This window comes from Coenobita brevimanus, chromosome 107 (assembly GCF_032717465.1).
Source record: "Coenobita brevimanus isolate Jiangsu-jjx chromosome 107, ASM3271746v2, whole genome shotgun sequence".
Classification (NCBI taxonomy): Eukaryota; Metazoa; Arthropoda; class Malacostraca; order Decapoda; family Coenobitidae; genus Coenobita; species Coenobita brevimanus.
In genome coordinates this window covers 27,072,471-27,091,098 of record NC_137060.1, presented here as the reverse complement: position 1 = coordinate 27,091,098, position 18,628 = coordinate 27,072,471, and the positions used below count along the sequence as shown (strand labels likewise).

At 40.3% G+C, this 18,628-nt stretch overlaps 1 protein-coding gene across 2 annotated transcripts in view; it reads right to left on the bottom strand.

Moving 5' to 3' along the window:
* eIF3a (eukaryotic translation initiation factor 3 subunit a) overlaps nucleotides 1-18,071 on the bottom strand; it is a 33,083-nt gene extending 15,012 nt beyond the window's left edge. For both annotated transcript variants that reach the window (XM_080285622.1, XM_080285623.1), the window contains exons 1-9: nucleotides 17,924-18,071; nucleotides 15,588-15,784; nucleotides 14,016-14,189; nucleotides 13,781-13,906; nucleotides 11,113-11,253; nucleotides 8,939-9,191; nucleotides 6,100-6,280; nucleotides 5,319-5,464; nucleotides 1,184-1,359 (exon numbers count right to left, since the gene is read on the bottom strand). In XM_080285622.1, the coding sequence (XP_080141748.1) occupies nucleotides 1,184-1,359; nucleotides 5,319-5,464; nucleotides 6,100-6,280; nucleotides 8,939-9,191; nucleotides 11,113-11,253; nucleotides 13,781-13,906; nucleotides 14,016-14,189; nucleotides 15,588-15,784; nucleotides 17,924-17,972 (1,443 nt within the window). In that variant the 5' untranslated portion in view covers nucleotides 17,973-18,071. The remainder of the gene's footprint in view (nucleotides 1-1,183; nucleotides 1,360-5,318; nucleotides 5,465-6,099; nucleotides 6,281-8,938; nucleotides 9,192-11,112; nucleotides 11,254-13,780; nucleotides 13,907-14,015; nucleotides 14,190-15,587; nucleotides 15,785-17,923) is intronic.
* Nucleotides 18,072-18,628: the final 557 nt, after the last annotated feature.

Sequence of the window (18,628 nt, the reverse complement as noted above, 5' to 3'; positions counted from 1 at the left end):
ATTTGGTTACATGGTTACCACCCATCATAGTAAATGGTTTCCTGGTGTACAGGAAACCATTTGGCTTGTCACTCAGTGTACAGTCATCCATAGGCAGAAGGAAGAGGAATGAATGAAGGAAAGAAAGACAGAAGAGGGAGTGTAAAGTCACCCGTAGGCAAAAGAGAGAGGAAAGAATGAAGGAAAGAAAGACAGAAGAGGAACGATTGAAGAGAAAAAAGGGCAGACACCCAAAGCATCACTACATCAAGTGAGTGGATGGTAAGTGCCCTCACCTACCACTCCAACATTACCCCTTATGGATATCAGAGGGACCAGTATGTAGAAGGGTTCAAAATCAGTCAACACAGTCCAATCAGTTAACAAAGTAAAGCACTGTACAGCCCTGGCAGCACTTATATGATGAACCACAATGACAACAATGCAAGGATATACAATGGGAGATACAAAACCCTAACTGCATCTTGCTCTGCATGATGCTGAAGCATAATGAGATGTGTAGGTAGTCATGCAAGTGATTCAGGTCACTGTTGAACCTGGTAAAATAACACAGCGCTCCAATTTAAACTGAAGGTGGGATATGTCAAGCCAGTGAGCTGAACGAGCCACAGATGCCATGTGGTAAAGTTAAAAGGTTTAATGAAGATGTCAGAGAATTACATATCTACCAATGCTTTGCAGTTTACTTCACTATCCAGAATTTGTGAACAGATAAGCTGTACACTGATAATTTCCCCTTTCCAGTACAATTTTTTCTATTTCACATGAATCTGTTACTCCTACCCTTTATCCATCATCTAATCCACTACTGATTCAAGGACACAACAGTCTGAAGGTTAGCCTACTCACTTCATACATTTAAGACAGGAGTAACCAGTAACTCTCCTCTGAGAGACATACTGCATATACTTAAACCTTTACAGCATATAAAGGCCACATCTGGTTGATGTGCCTTAGCACAACTGACCACCAAGCACCTATTTAATGGGTACATGGCTATCATTAAATTTAGTACCATAAATGGTTTCCTGGAATACAAAAAACCATTCGTTCCATCACTCAGTCACCTGAAAGTAGTACTTTTTCAACTGGGAGGATAGTGAAAGCCTCCACCCATGACAGCTTCTGTTAATATTCAGCATAACTAGTCTTTCTACTGCTAAACCTCGGCTCCATCATTTACCTGTAAGTCATTGTGCCGGACCAAATCAACCAGAATGCGTTCAAGGTGAAACCCGGTGACGAAGACACTAAGTTGGAGCAGTCGCTTGAAGGTGATGGACTGGTAGAGTTGGGCCACCTGCTTCACCAACCTTGTGATCGTCATCTCTTGCAAGGCAGTCACATACTGGGTAAGGCCTGACAACAGAGGTGGAATGCTGGCATAACTCACATGGACATGTGTACAGTTGCCCATGCAGAAAGTGCATCCAAATAATCCAATGTATACAGACATCTGGCAGCTGCTCCATAGTAAACACACATAGATTTATGATTGATCACACAGCCCCTTCAGCCTGCACAAGGAGGACTGTGATTGGTTGGTGCTGACTGATGATTGGAAATGAAGACATTTATTTTTTTAATGTGTTACTGCATGTTATTTATTGACCAAATATTGTTTGATAGGGATATGCTTATGGTACAGTAATTTATGGCCATCATTAAAGTATGTAATGATGTAAATAATAGTAACGTTCAAAGGAGACTCTATACTCAATCATGATATCATGGCAACTGCACCAGCAGGTATTTCGAATATCCTTGATATTCGAAGCAGCAACTCCTGAGTTCTGACCAAAGCGAGTATTCTAGCTCATTGAAGTGTGTATCTGGCGAGAAGTAAGGAGTCCCATAAGAAACCACTAAAAGGCTGTGACTGTTGTGCTTCATTACATGGTATGTTATACAGACTGTGTGTAACCAGTGATTTCATGAAATCCTAAGGAATTCAAGAAGTGAGTTTAAAGTAGGATGGGTTAACATTAGACTAGTAAAAGCTGTGATTAGGTTAGGCTGGGATAATCTACATTAAGTTAAGGTTAGGTTAGGCTAGGTTAGTTATGATAGGTTGGGTTAGGTTAATTTAGATGAATGCTAAGTTATGTTAAGCATTCATCTAAATTAAATTAAATTAACCTAACCTAACAAAACTAGCATAACCTAACCTAAACTTAGCTATCTCACAGGCTGATAAGCCACTTTCGCTCATCCCCACTATCCTCCCTCACAAAGTAAGTTTGTCACCACAACAATCCATCCTATTTGTTGCCAAGACATGCTGTGATAGTGTAGCCGAGATCTATGGTCCCCTCATCACCTGTGTTCATGATGGAGTGCAATGAATCAGACACCAGGACAGGACACACATATTCACTGATCTCATGATTCGATCTTGATATCTGTTCTTCTTGTTACCCTTTTAGGACAAACATAATTTCTGTAACACTGTAATTAATTACATTTTATTACTCGCCAACACAAAACACCACAGTAGATATAACACCATATTAAAACAGTTGTCATGCAAGGTAATGACATAGTTTAAATAGTTCGGTCAAGATGTTTCGAATGTATTCTACTTGCCTCCTGTGTATGAAGGTGCCAGTTAATATGACTAAGGAATTATACGTGAGGATTTCCGTTATCCTTGTTTGGTCATCTCACTTAGTTACTGTTTTATAGAAATCTAATTTATATTATCATAAACAGCACTCTAAAGACACACATACACACTGATGGCTTTCACTTAACATAGTGTATAGGACAGGAAATATTAATGACAATATTATTAAGTGGTTCAGTGAATCACTTCCCTCCTTACAACTGATTGAGGTCCCTGAGTGATTCACACAAAAACATGTATTCACTATGGACCGGCTGCCAAATATCTTTATACATCCAATTACTTTGATGCACTTTCTACTTGGGCAGTTGTACATAATACTTTATATCCTCCGCAGCATATTAGCAAAAAAAAAAAAAAAAAAAAAAAAAAAAAAAAAAAAAGCGCTTAAATTTCCAGTTAAAAGATAAGATGAAAATGACAAATCATTCCTGAATCTTCAACAAATTTTAGAACCATGTTACAAATACCTGGTCAAGAGAAGCCATTTCGTAATTCGTAGGGGGTTAAATCGAAGGACGGTAAGAGCGCCTAGAATTATATATACCACTGGGGCACCGTGAGTCAGATTCAGCTGAGGCCCGGGTCAAGAGCGCAGGCCAGTGTTACCAACCCCCAAAGACCTCTCTGCCCTACACAGACACTAATATTACCCAACTTTTCCCTTCATTACCCTATGGCTCGGGATGAAATTAATACTGTACCAGTTGGTACTGTTTTCATTTTTATATGCCGGTATTTAGCAGCAACAAAAAATTGTGATTTCTCTTGTTTAGTGCAAGACTAGGGCCTGAGCAGCTGATGCCCTGTCAGCTACCAGAGTCATGAGATGCATTTTCTATAATGATGGGTGACTAATTACTTACCGTTGAAGCTGTATTTCTTTTGACACAGTAGACTCTAGAGGGTAACAGAGAATTTTTAAAAGGCAGGGGTTAAGATTATTCTAACCTAGCTGAACCACCACACAAAACTGCTAAATTCCAGCAGTTTAAGCTAAATTGTAGCAGTAATAACCTAATAAATCCTAACCTAACCTATTTCTAACCTAACTAAACCACTAAACGTAACTGTTAAATTTTAACTGCCATAATCCTAGCCACTCCCTTTTTCTATCTATCTATCTATCTATTGCCAGACGCCTCAATCCCGTTTGGGGTGGCCACAAACAAATCGCCTCCAAGTCGCCCTGTCCCCCGCCATTTCACCACCCTGCTCTCAACTCACACCCCCCTCTCTCATATACCTCTCCACCCCATCCCTCCATCTCATCCTCGGTCTCCCCCTCCCTCTTCCACCCTCCACCTCACTCACATACACTCTCTTCATCAGTCTTTCACCCTCCATCCTCTCCACATGGCCAAACCACCTCAGTGTGTTCCTCACAACGCTCCCTATCACTCCCTTTTTAAAATGAGTAATTCTTTTTTTTAGCATACAGGGTATTCCCTTTTCATATACTACATTAATTATCTTTTGCTGCAAAATAAGTATCACTCATACAAAAATTTTGTAGTGGAGTCTCTTTTATCCGAAAATCATGGGACTTTCAAAGTTTCGTTTAATCGATTTTTTTGGATACGAGATACTGTGATAATATGTAGGACACAAGGGAACAGTATTGTACTCACCCATCACCCATTTCTGGTGACGTCTAGCCCACCACCACCACCCCAAAAGCCATTCAACCATCACCAAAACACTTCATACACTGTACTAACTACGTACGTAACTGCACTTTTGTAACTGTAATAAAAACTGTCAACTTAAATAAATCTTCATTCAAATAAACTTAAATAAACCTTCACCAAAACAAAACCAATGCTCGCTCTAGTGACTAGCGGAGCAACCATAAACTAAAGTTAGTGGTGCGAAACAAGCCCGCCATGTTTGAGTTTTCGGATAGATTTCAGATTTTTGCGGTTAACCAAAATGAGAACGTTTTAGTAAAACTTACGGTTAATGGCATATTACAGTTAAAAGAATTTCAGATAAAAGAGTTTCCACTGTAATTACCCCACATTTCGTTAAGAGTTTGAAAACTTATCCTACTGCCCCACAGACCAGGAAATGATGCTGAATTACCCTACAGTTGGTAACACTGAGGCAAGCAGTGATGCTGCCAGCCCACCATTAACCAACGCACAACCACACAAACCGCGTGGATCACACTCGGACACAGAGTACTTTCTCGTACTTTCTATGGTATGGACTGATGTTGCATTTTTCGGAATTTATTCCAAAATATCAGACAATAGTCCGGTCGGCTCCTGGACTCCAATAAAGGCGAATTCCAGTGTAGTGAAGTCCAATATACAGTATAGAGGTTTTACTGTATTCTTTTTTCAGGTTCCTACCAAGCCTTCTACAACTTGGAAAATGGGACAGGATGATTATAAATTGATGGTTCACTCAATCTCTCAAACACCCTCTAAGCTGAAATATCAATACCTAACCCATTTACTGTGGTTTACGCAACTAGGGAACTAATACCAGAAGATTTTGTTCAACTGCAGCTTGCTCAGCAATTAAAAGCATAAAAAACTATCTTCAGTAACCCTTTCTCTGCAATGACTACATCTATGATTTTTTTTTTAGGCCAACAACACACAATCAATCCTATCCAGTTGAATAAACCTATAAGTCAAAGGTTTAAAGACAAGCTTTTTTCATACAGCAGAAGACAACTCACCGAGTTCAGGGTGCTCCTGAATCCACTCAATGTGGCCCTGCATGCGGATGCACAGGTGGAGGGGGTCAAACTCTACCTCCATCAAACGGTAAAGGTTCTGCAGCTCTTGGGGCACCGCTGACACCACATTGAAGCGGATTAGGTCCCTGCCAAAATTAACATACTGCTGATGGTAATTTCTAAAGAAGCACTCCATTAGCTATCTAAAGCAATCCTCACAAACAAATAGGGCAATTTTAAGGTCTTCTTTCTAGCTGTAATTAATGACATTTATCCACTCACTCGATGTAGTGCTGCTCTCAGGTGACTGCCTTTTCTTCTATTCCTTCCTTCCTCTTCTGTCTTTCTTTCCTTCCTTCCTCTTCTGTCTTTCTTTCCTCTTCTTTCTGTCTATAGGTGACTACACTGAGTGACAAGCCAAGTGGTTTCCTGTACATCAGGAAACCATTTACTACACTGGGTGGTAACCATATAACCAAACAATGACGCCTGGTGGTTTAGTGGGCAATTAAGGCGCTCCAGCCGGACTGAACCTGTGTAGGTTTATATCCAAGGGGTGATTGAGGTTTATTACTCACATAATGCCACTCAGGGATGAGTAAAGCTGGTCACTGTCATCTTAAATGCCAGGACCAACTTGCCTAGCCCCAGGCTCCTACACTCCTCATGGGACAACACTGGATTGGATGATAATGATGATGATGATGATGATAAACAAAAGGGTGTCCCTGCCTGCATCCAGTCAATTCAATCTCAACTGCCAATCATATGTTTTGCATACCTTATGAGGGAGACCCTGGTGGGAGGCTTAGGTAGCGAAAGCAGTGTAGCTAACTTATCAATCTTCTCCAGGGCAGATTTTTCAGTTTCGATAAAGCGGTCAAATTCTGGATGTGCAGAGGGCAGAGGGATAGCCAAGGTAGCAATCAGCACAATGGATGCTCGTTTTCCAACTTCCTCAGCTGTAAATAAATTGGATAATTTTGTTTATAATAATCAGTATATTTCACAATTAATGATATTTCATTAGTATACTCATATACAGTATATGAAAAATAGTATACAGTAATCCCTTTAAGACCCAGACACCTCAAGTCCCATACATTTTGGGCTTGGGTTCATTAGTCCAAGTCTCGGAACATTCCCTAAGCTATCCGGCAATCTCGGGGGGGGGGGACGATGTGTTCATCCCTACTCTAAATTTGCCGCACGGTGACGAACAGCTGTGTTTTGCTGCATAGTTCCAACAACGTCCGCTAGAGCACCCCTGCATCCTCCCCAGTTCCTGCCTACCTACAATCGTGACTGCACGCTCATCGCTATGGCTGCCCATGTGTTTGCTTTTGTGGTGGAGAGTGAATATACTGCAGTACCTCGCCACTAGACCACATGGGAATTTACAGTGTTGTGCAGTGTTAAGAAACTGGAATTCAGAGTGCAAAGGATTAAGTGTAGAGTGCAACATTGGCATGCTGCAACTGGCATGGCACAAGTAAGAAGAGAATGTGCAATGTTAAACAATTTTAATTCACAGTGCAGAAGATTAAGTGCAGCACAATACTGGATTACTGTACGTGCGGCACCTTCACCACTGTCAGAGCCACAGAGGAGGCGGGTTAATCTTCGCAATGGCCACGGATGTATCATAAGTACCCCGTACACTGCTAAATATTTTCCATACTCACTTCTAATTTCTCATTCTCTGGTTCCTTTTCATTTATTTCATGGTTTCTGTCCCTTATTTGTATGCATAGGGTCTTAAATAGGTGCTGTGCATGTCTGGCAGGGAGTTATTTAGGTAGCTTTCAAAGGTAGGTTGGGTTGGGGTCTACAAGTACCTGTCCAGGGGCATTTTTCCCTATGTCCCAGACAAAACCAAGTCCCAGACATGCCTTTGGCTCTATTACTTTGGATCTTGGAGGGATCACTGTACTACTTTTTCAGGAAGTTACATGCCATAAGACATCGGTTACAGTAAGTACTTTTCCTTCCATTATCCCTCTCAACTTATCATGCAATATATAATGGCAAACATGACAATCTTTGAGACTCAAATTTCTGCCCTTAAAAAAAATTAAATAAAAAATAAAGGGGGGTAAGGGGTCATATTATTTTTCAGATACAAATTATGCATATTAAATTCCTGTAGTGCATATTGTGACCATGGGTGATGAATGAGTCGACAGCACAGCCTACATCCACCATGGTATCAACCAACTCTACAAGCACAACCTATTGGAGCTCATGTTTGGTGAATTATATTTATGTACTGACATCATTAAGGTAATATGCCATACTGCAATGTAATTAGGTATGAATAACCTAAACAATCTCTGGGCTACCATTAGCACAAGTATCATGGACAACAACAGTCATCACCTAATATGGTTGCAGTTCAGTGCAATGTTGTATATAAAGTACGGCAACAAATTTTTACATGCACATACAAGTACTGTAGTAGTTAACCATTACATGGAAACTGTAAAATTACAAAAATTATGCTGTTTAATGATGCTCAACAAACCTCCAGAGAGTACCAAATACCATCAATGACCTCTGTTGTTACACTGCAATGATCTTAATGTAATTCATCAAAACCATAAAATATACAGTACTTGAAAATAGACTAAGATGAACAACCCTAATTCAGGGCTTTAAAATTGTATGTACACTTTGATATGCATGATGATGCAATCCCTAATGTGTCCTGGGGAAGTAATTAATGAGCTCAAAGTAAGATTCTGACAATACCATAATTATCTTACAAGATAATAAGTGGCACTGGAGAGCAAACAAATTTTTAAAAATAAAAATGACAGGGCTCTTAAATGATATGTTTGAAGTGCAGAGAGTACATATGATATGGAATAATATGATTCATGAAAGGTGCGGGCTAGGGAAGTCTGTGGACACTTGAGTCAAAGAGTGTGTGGTTAGATGGTAAGGTCATGTAGACAGAATGAGTGTAAATAGATGTGCAAATGGTATATCTTAATGAGTTTGAAGATGGGAGGTGTTGTGTAGGCCAAAAAGGTGGACAGATACAGTAAAGGAGAATGTGGAAATAAATAAATAAATAGTATCGAGGCTGACGAGGCTAGAGAACTGACAAAGGGTCAAACTGGTTTGATGGTCTGTACTGAGAGTGCATGATGGGTTTGGATAAGCTTTTTTAACTTTACGATTGTCAGACAGACTCCTGTCGGACTGGTGAATGTGAAGCTACGTGTGGAAAAGTGTGCCTATCAGGTAGAGCCAGGATTCCTGGGGATTGAATGGTGACAGCATGTGTATACTGCCCATTTCATTGGGTACTCTGTTGACCAGTTCTCCCACTATCGCATTCTTTCCTTCTCCTCGATTTCTGTATCCTATCTTACCTAACTGACTGGTGGGAAAGGTGGGAGGATGAGGATTGATGATAAATGACAATATGGTGTTTTTCCCAAAGCTTTACGATGCAATTAATGTCAGCAGTCACTTATCCCACGCACAGAGGAATGATGCAACATCAAAATGCTGAAAGGGTTAAGGATTCCCTGAAACACAGTAATATCAAATTCTGATCTTTCAGTTATCTTCCTGTTTAATTAAATCTATTAAAAACAAGTTATATTTACCAGTAATGTTCTTCTTCTGATCACGTAGAAGCTGGAAAAGCTTGAAGAGTGCAGCTGCATGGAAGAGCATGTTGCCAGCCTTCCAGAACACCAGTGACAGCTTCTGGTAGTAAGAGGCCATTACATGGGGCTTGGGCATCTTCTTAGACTTGTTCATCAAATCAGAAATATCTTCAATGGCCTTGTAAGCTTCCTGCCACAGCTCCATCTTTATGGCATAGTTCAGCTGCTCCAGCCGAGTTTCAAGATTCATCTGCGGAGCAAATTTTATAACAAACTAATAAAGTATAGTGAATCTTCCAACTACCATATATATAAGGATAAAAATTCCATCATGACTGCCAGATTCTATCTTAAAACTTTCTACTGCACAATTTTATACCCTCTTAAATCCCTTATGGTGGCTACTGTATGTTTCTGATAGATTGAAAAAATAAATAAATAAATAAAGCATCATCATGGCAAAATTTGCTGCATAAATGGTGCCTTCATTCTATTTTTAACTCTCTCTCTCTCTCTCTGACATGCATACAGTAGTCATCATCATCATCATCAACAGGACCTCCTTTCCCATCCTAGGGCAGGGTGAGGAGTAGCAATGTCCAGACAGCCGAAGTCTGCCCAATCCAATGGGCCACGCTTCCATTCACTCATCATTCAAGACCACAGAATCCTGGCTCTATCTTATACACCAAAAACATTCACCATATTCTGTAGCGTCACATTAACGTATCCGATAGAGTAAATCCGGATTCTGTCAAGTTAAAAGGGGGTGCCAAATCCCTGATCATGCACTTCTCACAATATTCATCCATGAAGCTCGATCTCATCAGTCCCCTAGCCTCACCAACCTCCATACCTCTCTCCCTCACATGCTCATCCACCATATCCCTCCATCTTTTCCTTGGCCTACCTTGCCTCCTCCCTCCAAATTTGCTCAGATACACCTTTTTCACCAATCTATTCTTATCCATTTTCTCCACATGACCAAATCATCTCAGTAAACTCTCATCGATTCTGATGTCCACAGACTTCCTCACTCCGCATCTTTCACAAATCACACTATTTTGTATCATATCTACTCTGTACTCTACATACATTCCTCATCAGTCCCACCTCCACAGCTCTCACTCTTTATTTTTCATTTTCATGTCACACCATAGTCTCACATCCATAGCTATGTTAAAGCTGGAACTAACACTCCTTCATGTAAGCCCTGTGCAACTGCAACAATCAAGCCTCTGTTTCTTATCAAGGCCTTCATGGCACCAGCTACTTTCCTTCCTTGTGTCATTCTACTTTCCACTTCTTTTGCATACTTTCCTCTCTTTTCTATCACTGTACCCAGGTATCTGAACTCTCTCACCAATTCCTCTCACTCTCTCCATTCACTGTAATATCACACTGGGAGTCACCTCTCTTGAAAAAAATCACTTTACTCTTTTCTACAATTACTTTCAAGGGATGATGTTCACAGACATCAGCAAAACTCTGTACCAGCCTACCAAGCTCTTGTCTGGTATTTGCAAGTAGTACTGCCTCATCGGCATACAACATCCATCCATCATCCAATCCTACGTTGCCCCATGAGAAGCATAGAAGCCAGGGGCTAGGCAAGTTGATCCTGACACTGAAGATGAGAGTGACCAGCCTCACTCATCCCTGAGTGGCATTACATGAGCAATAAACCCCAACCACTCCTTGGATGTAAACCTGCACCGGCTCAATCCGACTGGAGTGCTGTAATTACCCACTAAACCACCAGACGTCAAAATTTGGTTACATGGTTACCACCCAGTGTAGTAAATGTTTCCTGGTGTACAGGAAACCAATTGGCTTGTCACTCAGTGTCGAGCCACCCACAAGCAGAAGGAAGAGGAAGGAATGAAGGAAAGAAGACAGAAGAGGAAGCGTAAAGTCACCTGTAGGCAGAAGGACGATGAATGAAGGAAAGAAAGATGGAAGAGGATGAATGGAAAGAAGGATGGAGGACAGGAAAGGGCAGAAACCCAAGAGCAGCACTACATCAAGTGAGTGGATGGTGAGCACTCCCACCTACTAATTATATCAGAACACATTAAGGTGCTCTATCATACAATGTATAAAGAAAATAATGAAATTTGTCATGAATCAGGCAACTTTTATAACTTACCTAAAACTAACTCTCAACTAACCTGCTGAGTTTCTGGGTTGTTGAGATTAACTGCAGTGGCTGAACCTTGCTGCTTCTGGATGTGGGACAGATGGGTACGAAGGTTGTCACATAGCTTTCGGAACTCTGTCTTTCGGCTGTACTTCTCGCAAAACTTGAATGCCTGTTGAGATTATTTTATAGCTTTATGTGTGTAATCATCCTATTTATCTATCTATTTATTGCCAGACGCCTTAATCCTGTGAAGGGTGGCAACAATCAAATCGCCTCCATGTCGCCCTGACCCCCGCCATTTCACTGCCCTGCTCCCAGTTCATACTCCCCACTCTCATATACCTCTCTACTCCATCCTTCCATCTCATCCTTGTTCTCCTCCTCCCTCTGCCCCCCTCCAACTCACTCACATACACTCTCCTTGTCAGTCTCTCACTCTCCATCCTCTACACACGACCAAACCACGTCACTGTGTTTCTCCTAACGCCTCCTGTAACAGCCACATCCACACCTCAATGCTCCTTCATTTTCTTATTTGTCAGTCTGTCTCTAAATGTGACTCCACATGTTCCTCTCAAATAACTCATTTCCACTCCTCTCACTCTCGACTTGTGTCCCTTCAACAAGGTCCAAACTAACTTCCACATGTTAGAGTTGGTATCACAATACTGTCATGCAGTAATTTTATCACTTCCATGATCACTTCTCTGCTTCTTATCACTGCTTTCAAAGAACCAGCAACCTTTCTTCCTTAATGTACCCTTTCAAGCACTTTACCCTCTAAACTTCCACCTTTACTCAACACATACCTAAGTACAGTACTTAAACGCACTCACATTTTCCATTTCCTCCTCACCCTACTCATTTCATCAACATCATCATCAACCAATCCTGTGCTGCTCCATGAGGAGCATAGGAACCCGGGGAAAGGCAAGTTGGTCCTGACATTTGAGATGAGAATGACCAGCCCCATTCATCCCTGAGTCGCATTACGTGAGAAAGGATAGGCAGAATCCTAAAAAGAAACAAAACATTAGTGGAACTACCAACAGAGCAGTGAAATTAGCCATGCATTCACTTTTCCCTGAAGCCTTTGAATTCTTGGTTTGATTTATCATGTAAAAGAGGATACTACTACTACAGCCACATACTTATCAGAAACTTAACAGCAATACCATATTTGCCCACACTACAAGTTTTAGGCTGAATCAGTAGAGAGGCAGCCTGCAGTCCTGATGGACACAGGATCGAATCCTGGCTGGGGCAGGGAACAGTTTAAGGATCTGAATTTCCTAAAAGGCAGACTTTCCTGATGTACCAGGTGACCCGCCGACATGTAAAAATACCCCCACTAATACCAATACACAAGTCCTGTATGAGACAGCCCTAGCAAGTATTCAATATGGATGGTGGGTGTTAGTGCCAATGTGGTGACATGTGGAGGCATAAGAGGACTACTGGGCCCTGGGATAGGTCACTGCCCCTGAGAAATAGGCCCTGAAGCCTTTTCCCAGAGTCGGATACATAAAAAAATAATAATAATAATAAAAAAAAAACTCCAGGTCAATAGGTCTACAAGTCAGAATGTTACCCAGATTCAATGACTATTAGTTAATCAGTGATCCTACCTCAAGATAAAACCTTCACATATATAATCATCCTCATCCTCATCATTTTTCGCATCTACAGATGGAATGAGGCTGGATTCCCATAAAAGGAAAGAAAACATAAAACTGAGAAAACTGTCAACATCATGCCCAATGAATACCAGACGTCATTCACACACCTTCCGTGCACCCGAGAGTTTCACCAAACAGACTTTACCATCAACAAATCTGGTGGGGGTGAGGACTAATTTTCTTTATAGATGTCCTTTGCATACAGTACATTGCCACTGTCAATCCACTGACTATTAAAGCTTAAAAAAGGGGAGCCAAACCCTTGTTGCATGCTCATCCATACATAATTCATCCAACCAACTGAAATCCCTGTCCGTTCCCTAGCTTCATCAATGTCTACACCTTGCTTACTCACCTTCAAGGCTTACCATGCCTCCTCCCACCTTCAAACTTATTCACATACATCCTTTCTATTGCTCAGTCTACATAAAGTTTCTCCACAATGACCATATATACAAAAACAAATTCATAAAACCCTATGTCTAATGGGTAGTACTGTATTTTGACACCAGGAATACCCTATGTAAACATACAAAGTTATGTTAATCTCCCTGCGTACACTTTTCCATTTGTTATACATGACCTAACTAATGCACTCAAGTTAAAACTACATGGGGATACATCTTGACCCCAAGCATCTTATAATTTGTCCCAAGCTGCTAGAAGTCACTATAAAGATCAAAGGATTAATATAAGAAGAGATATAAAACTGTACACTCCTGCAAACTCCAAATTCACATTTTTCTAGACACCCACTCAATGCCATCACACTGTGATGGCATCTTTCATTTCAGACTATAAAACAGGAACAGCCAATCCCATATTATCACTCTCTAGTCCAGCAAATTCCAAAGCTTGGTTACCATTGGCCCTAACTTTTAAGATGTAGTTCTGACTACAGGACATACCTTTTCATTCAACATTTAATCCTATGTTGCCCCATGAGGAGTGTAGGAGCCCTTTTAACATTATTAAACAAGATCACTGCAACTGATATTATTAATGTGCATTCCTCACCTGCTTGGCGATGTCATGGTATAGCCTCTCCACCCTGGAGTTTGTGCGCAAGAGCTCAAGACACTGGCGGTAACTCTCCCACAGGAATTTTACCCAAGGAGTCAGGATAGTTCGATCACTACGGTCCTGCAAATAAAGAGACTGATAAATCTGATCTAAAATTTTACATTTTTACTGTACCAATAACCTGAAAAACAAAGGATTCCCAACAGCAATACCAGAGAAGACTGCTGACCTGTGCATCTTCTCCAGACACAGCTGAGAGCAAGATCTCCTCTGGTGTAGTCAAGTTGTCCAAATCATCAATGTCAACAACCGCCTGGTGACTCTCCTTACGGGCAGCTTCAGTACGCTCATCTGCCAGTGATAGGTAGTGACGTACCACAGTCTCCAGCGATGACACATTCACCTGGATGGAAATGGTGAAATTGACACCTGTGATACATCAAAATAAACTGAACTAATAAGAACTATATTTCTACAAGGGAACTGGGAAGAAAGAATAGTACAGGCACTGGTTTCACAGTGCCATATATTATTTATATGAATGGCAGCAAGTATACCTAAGCATAATAAGTGTACTTATTGAGATTACTGTATACAATTTCAGATCAACTTGAAACCACCTTCAGGTATGAAGGAGCTATAAGTCAGACAGATACTGTATCTTGTAACCTCCAATTTAGGTCTAGGTCCAGGCTTCCATGATCTAGGAATAAGTTAATTAGAAAGCCTCAGGCTTTCGTCATCCAAAAGCTCTCGTCAACTACACTTGCTATAGAGCTTTGCAATACCAAAGTATAACAGTCATCCATGTCCACTCTCTACCTATTAACTATATCACACCTGTTCTCATGTGCCTTGTACACAATGTGGATACCAGAATGACTCCTCTTGCCTCTCAATGCCACCAAAATCTTTTCCTTCCATCTCAGGTATGCTCAAAACTGTCTCATGGTTAATACCATGTCTTTTAGTCTGGTCTTCTCCTTATTTAATTTGTTCACAAATATTGCTTCAAGCTATGAAGAGAGATATGTATTTTATGTTTTTCATAGTTAACACTATCATGAGGTATACAACTATGAGGTGTGACACACGCTATGTCAGTGGTGCAGTGACTGGCATGGTAAGGTATATGACTCTGTTATGTGCTGAACTTGATGTAAGCCTGGGTGCAGTAGATTATGATCTTGGCATAGTGTATCTTGCAAAGATGTCTGAGAATGGTGGTACAAAAGGTGGGTGGCAAAATATGACAGCATGGTGTGTAACTGCAAAAAAGCTATGCCATGCATTTCTAGTCATCTACCTATATTTCACAATCTGGGTTTGGGGTCCATATATGTCAATCATTCCATATCAGATCCACTACAAGACCAGACCTACTCCTTAGTGACAGCAGTAACTAGGATTAGGCCATCCTCCAGCTGGTAAAGTATGAATGGGGAAGTGGAGCCTGTGGGAAGTGAAGCGTTTGAAAGGCACTGTTGTAATGATATGCTTGTGTGAGTCCGAATCTGTATAGGCTACCATATATTAATGACAAAACTGACAGTGCAAAAACATGCCAGTATAAGAAAGGCAATATCACCAGCATCTGCTTTTCATGTCCACCATAGATAGGGTTTGAGCCTCAGACTAGGGGTACACATTTCATGAATATGCTAACCACTGAGCAAGTGCACCACCTCCTGGGGGGGTGGGGGTCATGATCAACAATAAGAGTTCAAAGGGTAAATGAGAAGAAAAAATTTAGTTAACTAATTTACGACAGGACAGACTTTCATCGACTACATTCACTCACACTCTGGAAGATATTGCGGTACTGGTATAGACCCTCCTTAGCAAGGTGTGACTTCTTGAGGTCGACACAGAGCTCTAGATACTTGAACATGATGGGCTCAAGCAGCTTCTCTGAATATGTGTTGCGCATCTTGCCTCGTTTGATCACCTCATACAGCACTTCCAGCGCACGGTTTGGCTTCCCCACATCAATGAATTCTGCAATGACAAAAAATAAATTGATGATGACGGGGCGAAGATGAAGAAATAAATATACTGAACACATGATAAGCTACAACACTTCAGCTAAAATACTGAAATTTATGTTATACAGTAACTAGGCATAAAAAAATTACTGTATCCAACCTTGCTGACTCCTGATGATATTAACTTTTATGACCACTAGTGAGGTTCCTGTGCAGAATTTGGCTCTTACATGTTCTTCCAAAAACTATACCTCTAACTCCTTCAGCCCAAGTATTGTGTATCAAACAAAAATGCACTTTATAGCACAACATATTTCATGTAAAAATAACACAGGCCCTCTGATAATGCAGCTAAAATGGGAGTAAAAGTAGCCTTGCAAACGGAATGCACAAACCATATCATCAAACTCAGCCATTTGGTGAATGGATGGGGGGGGAGGGAGGACCACTTCCCAGAATATTCCCAAAGCCCTAACACACATGAATGATCATTTTCCAATCAGTTTTCCTCAAACATAACCATAGTCCAACCAAATCTGAAGGAAATTTCTCTATGATTTTTGTCACAAATGCTCATTTTAGTACTTGGTAAATAAGAGGGGAGGGAGGAGGATCACTAGCTCTAAGTTGATACATATACATTAAAATTTGGTTAGTAAGCTCACTTTAATATGTACACAAAATAATGGATCCTCAATCCCTCTCCCCTTTCCATACCAGTATATACTTACTAAGTACTAATAAAGCATTTTAGCTGGAAAAGTTATAGAAAAAAGCCCTTTTAATATGCCATGAAAATTTATAAAAATAAATTACTTTGTGAGCTTAAACTATATATTTACCAACATCTTGTCCCTTCATCTCTTCCAGGGATAGAATGAGGTTAGTCTTTTCCCCCCCCCCCAACATCAAATCAACTCACATAGGCAAAAACAAGCTAATGAAAAATCAAATCCACCAAAAAACAGGTAGTAAAGTAATTGGTCAACTTTTGGTAGCTCACATCACTTAATCCACGAAATCTGACACAACCACATTGTAGACCATGTTATTTTGAATCTATTCCACTATAAACTTGTCTTCAGAAATGTAACTATAATGCGAAAATCCTATATTTAATTACCTTGGATCTCCGTCGACATCTGCCAGTAACCAGCCATATTTAACCCTCCTAATGGGCATTTTTTTAATTCGAAAGCTGGCTGTCAAATTCAAGTCAGGTTAGGCTTGGTTTGGCTGAATCATTAAGTTTCCCACTGCTTTGAAAAAAGATACACTGACGCATTTATGGTGAAAAAAAAAAAAAAAAAAAAAAAAAAAATGGAGCGATGGTTGGAAAACAACGCAGCCAGTCTGCGAGACCATCAGTAAATAATGTTGCAAGCGACCTGTTCGCTTCCTTAACTACCCCAAAATAGGGTAGGCCTAATCTCCAAAATGTTAAAAAAAAAAAAAAAAAAAAAAAAAGGGCTTAAATTCATTCAAACCACACTAAAATCAACCAGAAAATATATATTTTTTTTGTTTCAAAATCAAGTGATGTGAACTACCGAATACTAACCAAGTATTTGCCTTACTTTTTATTACAATGGTGAAAATTATCCCATAGTCATTACTAGTGTGACAAGATGGTCATATTTTGTCAAGAACTGGCTAGAGCTCAGTATCAGCTCACGAAAATGAAACAAAAACATCAAAATTTTTCACGAAAACGGGAACCATTGGCACACCAAAGCCATTCCGTCATTTTCAGTCGCAGTTCCGTAAACAAACTCATTACTGTATCATGCACTTACTCAATACAACATGGGGTCTCCTTCTTAGGCTGTAAGGACTAAGGTAAGGCCAATATGTACTAAATGAGATGCTGCTGCTGCACCCTAAATATGTCGGGTATTTTTATGGTGATGACAGCATCTCCCAGACCTTTACTTCCTTTGTTGCCCCTCAGTACTCTTACACACACACACACACACACACACACACCCATCTCTTTAATGGTATAACCAGTCAAGCATCCTCAGAAAAACCTTTAAAAATATGCTTCAACTGCTGCGCATTTGTCTTTCTACATCACATGCTGGCCGGGCTGCAGCTGTCCCGAAATCACCATGGGATCTAAACAATGACATATTTTCAGTATTCTACTCACCGCTGGCCCTTTTGAGGGCATTTTCTGGCCTCTGATATGATCTTGACATCCTGATGGCTCTATGGCATCAACACAGAAAACAAAACTAGACTGCAATAGGGAATATTTCAATAATTCCACTAAAGCAGCCCTCCGCCGGGTACACAACCCTCACTCGGCCTCTTGAAGGATGGGTTGGTCTAAACACCTTTTTGAAATTTAATAAGCAAATAGTAATAATCAACAGACTTGTGATGACGACTATAAATTTTTATTTATCCTATGCAAAGATTGTAAATATATCGTTAAATTCAACACAGTAACAGATTGAGATAACAGATTTTAACACATGAAAATGTCCTTTGTCAAGGAATGCACATTACATTATGCATGTTGAAACTCCAAGACATACTGAACATAAAGAGGGTAACCCATAATTAAATTTCTCATGCAATATATTTACATGGAAATTTTATTGCATATAGGTAGACCATCTTTTGCTTTAGGTTATGGCGGGTGGTTTAAAGACGAAAGGGTTTTGAGGTCCATAAACGATCAGAGACTGTTATTCATCTGTCTCTGTGACTAGTGAAAATCATTGTTTTGCTAAGCCATCCATTAAAAAAGTAAACATTCTACCTACAGGGCTGCTGGGATCCAGTAATTTGGAAAAGAGCTAGGGGGTGAGGGTGATGTTTACGAAATGGCTCAGAAATATATTTTCAA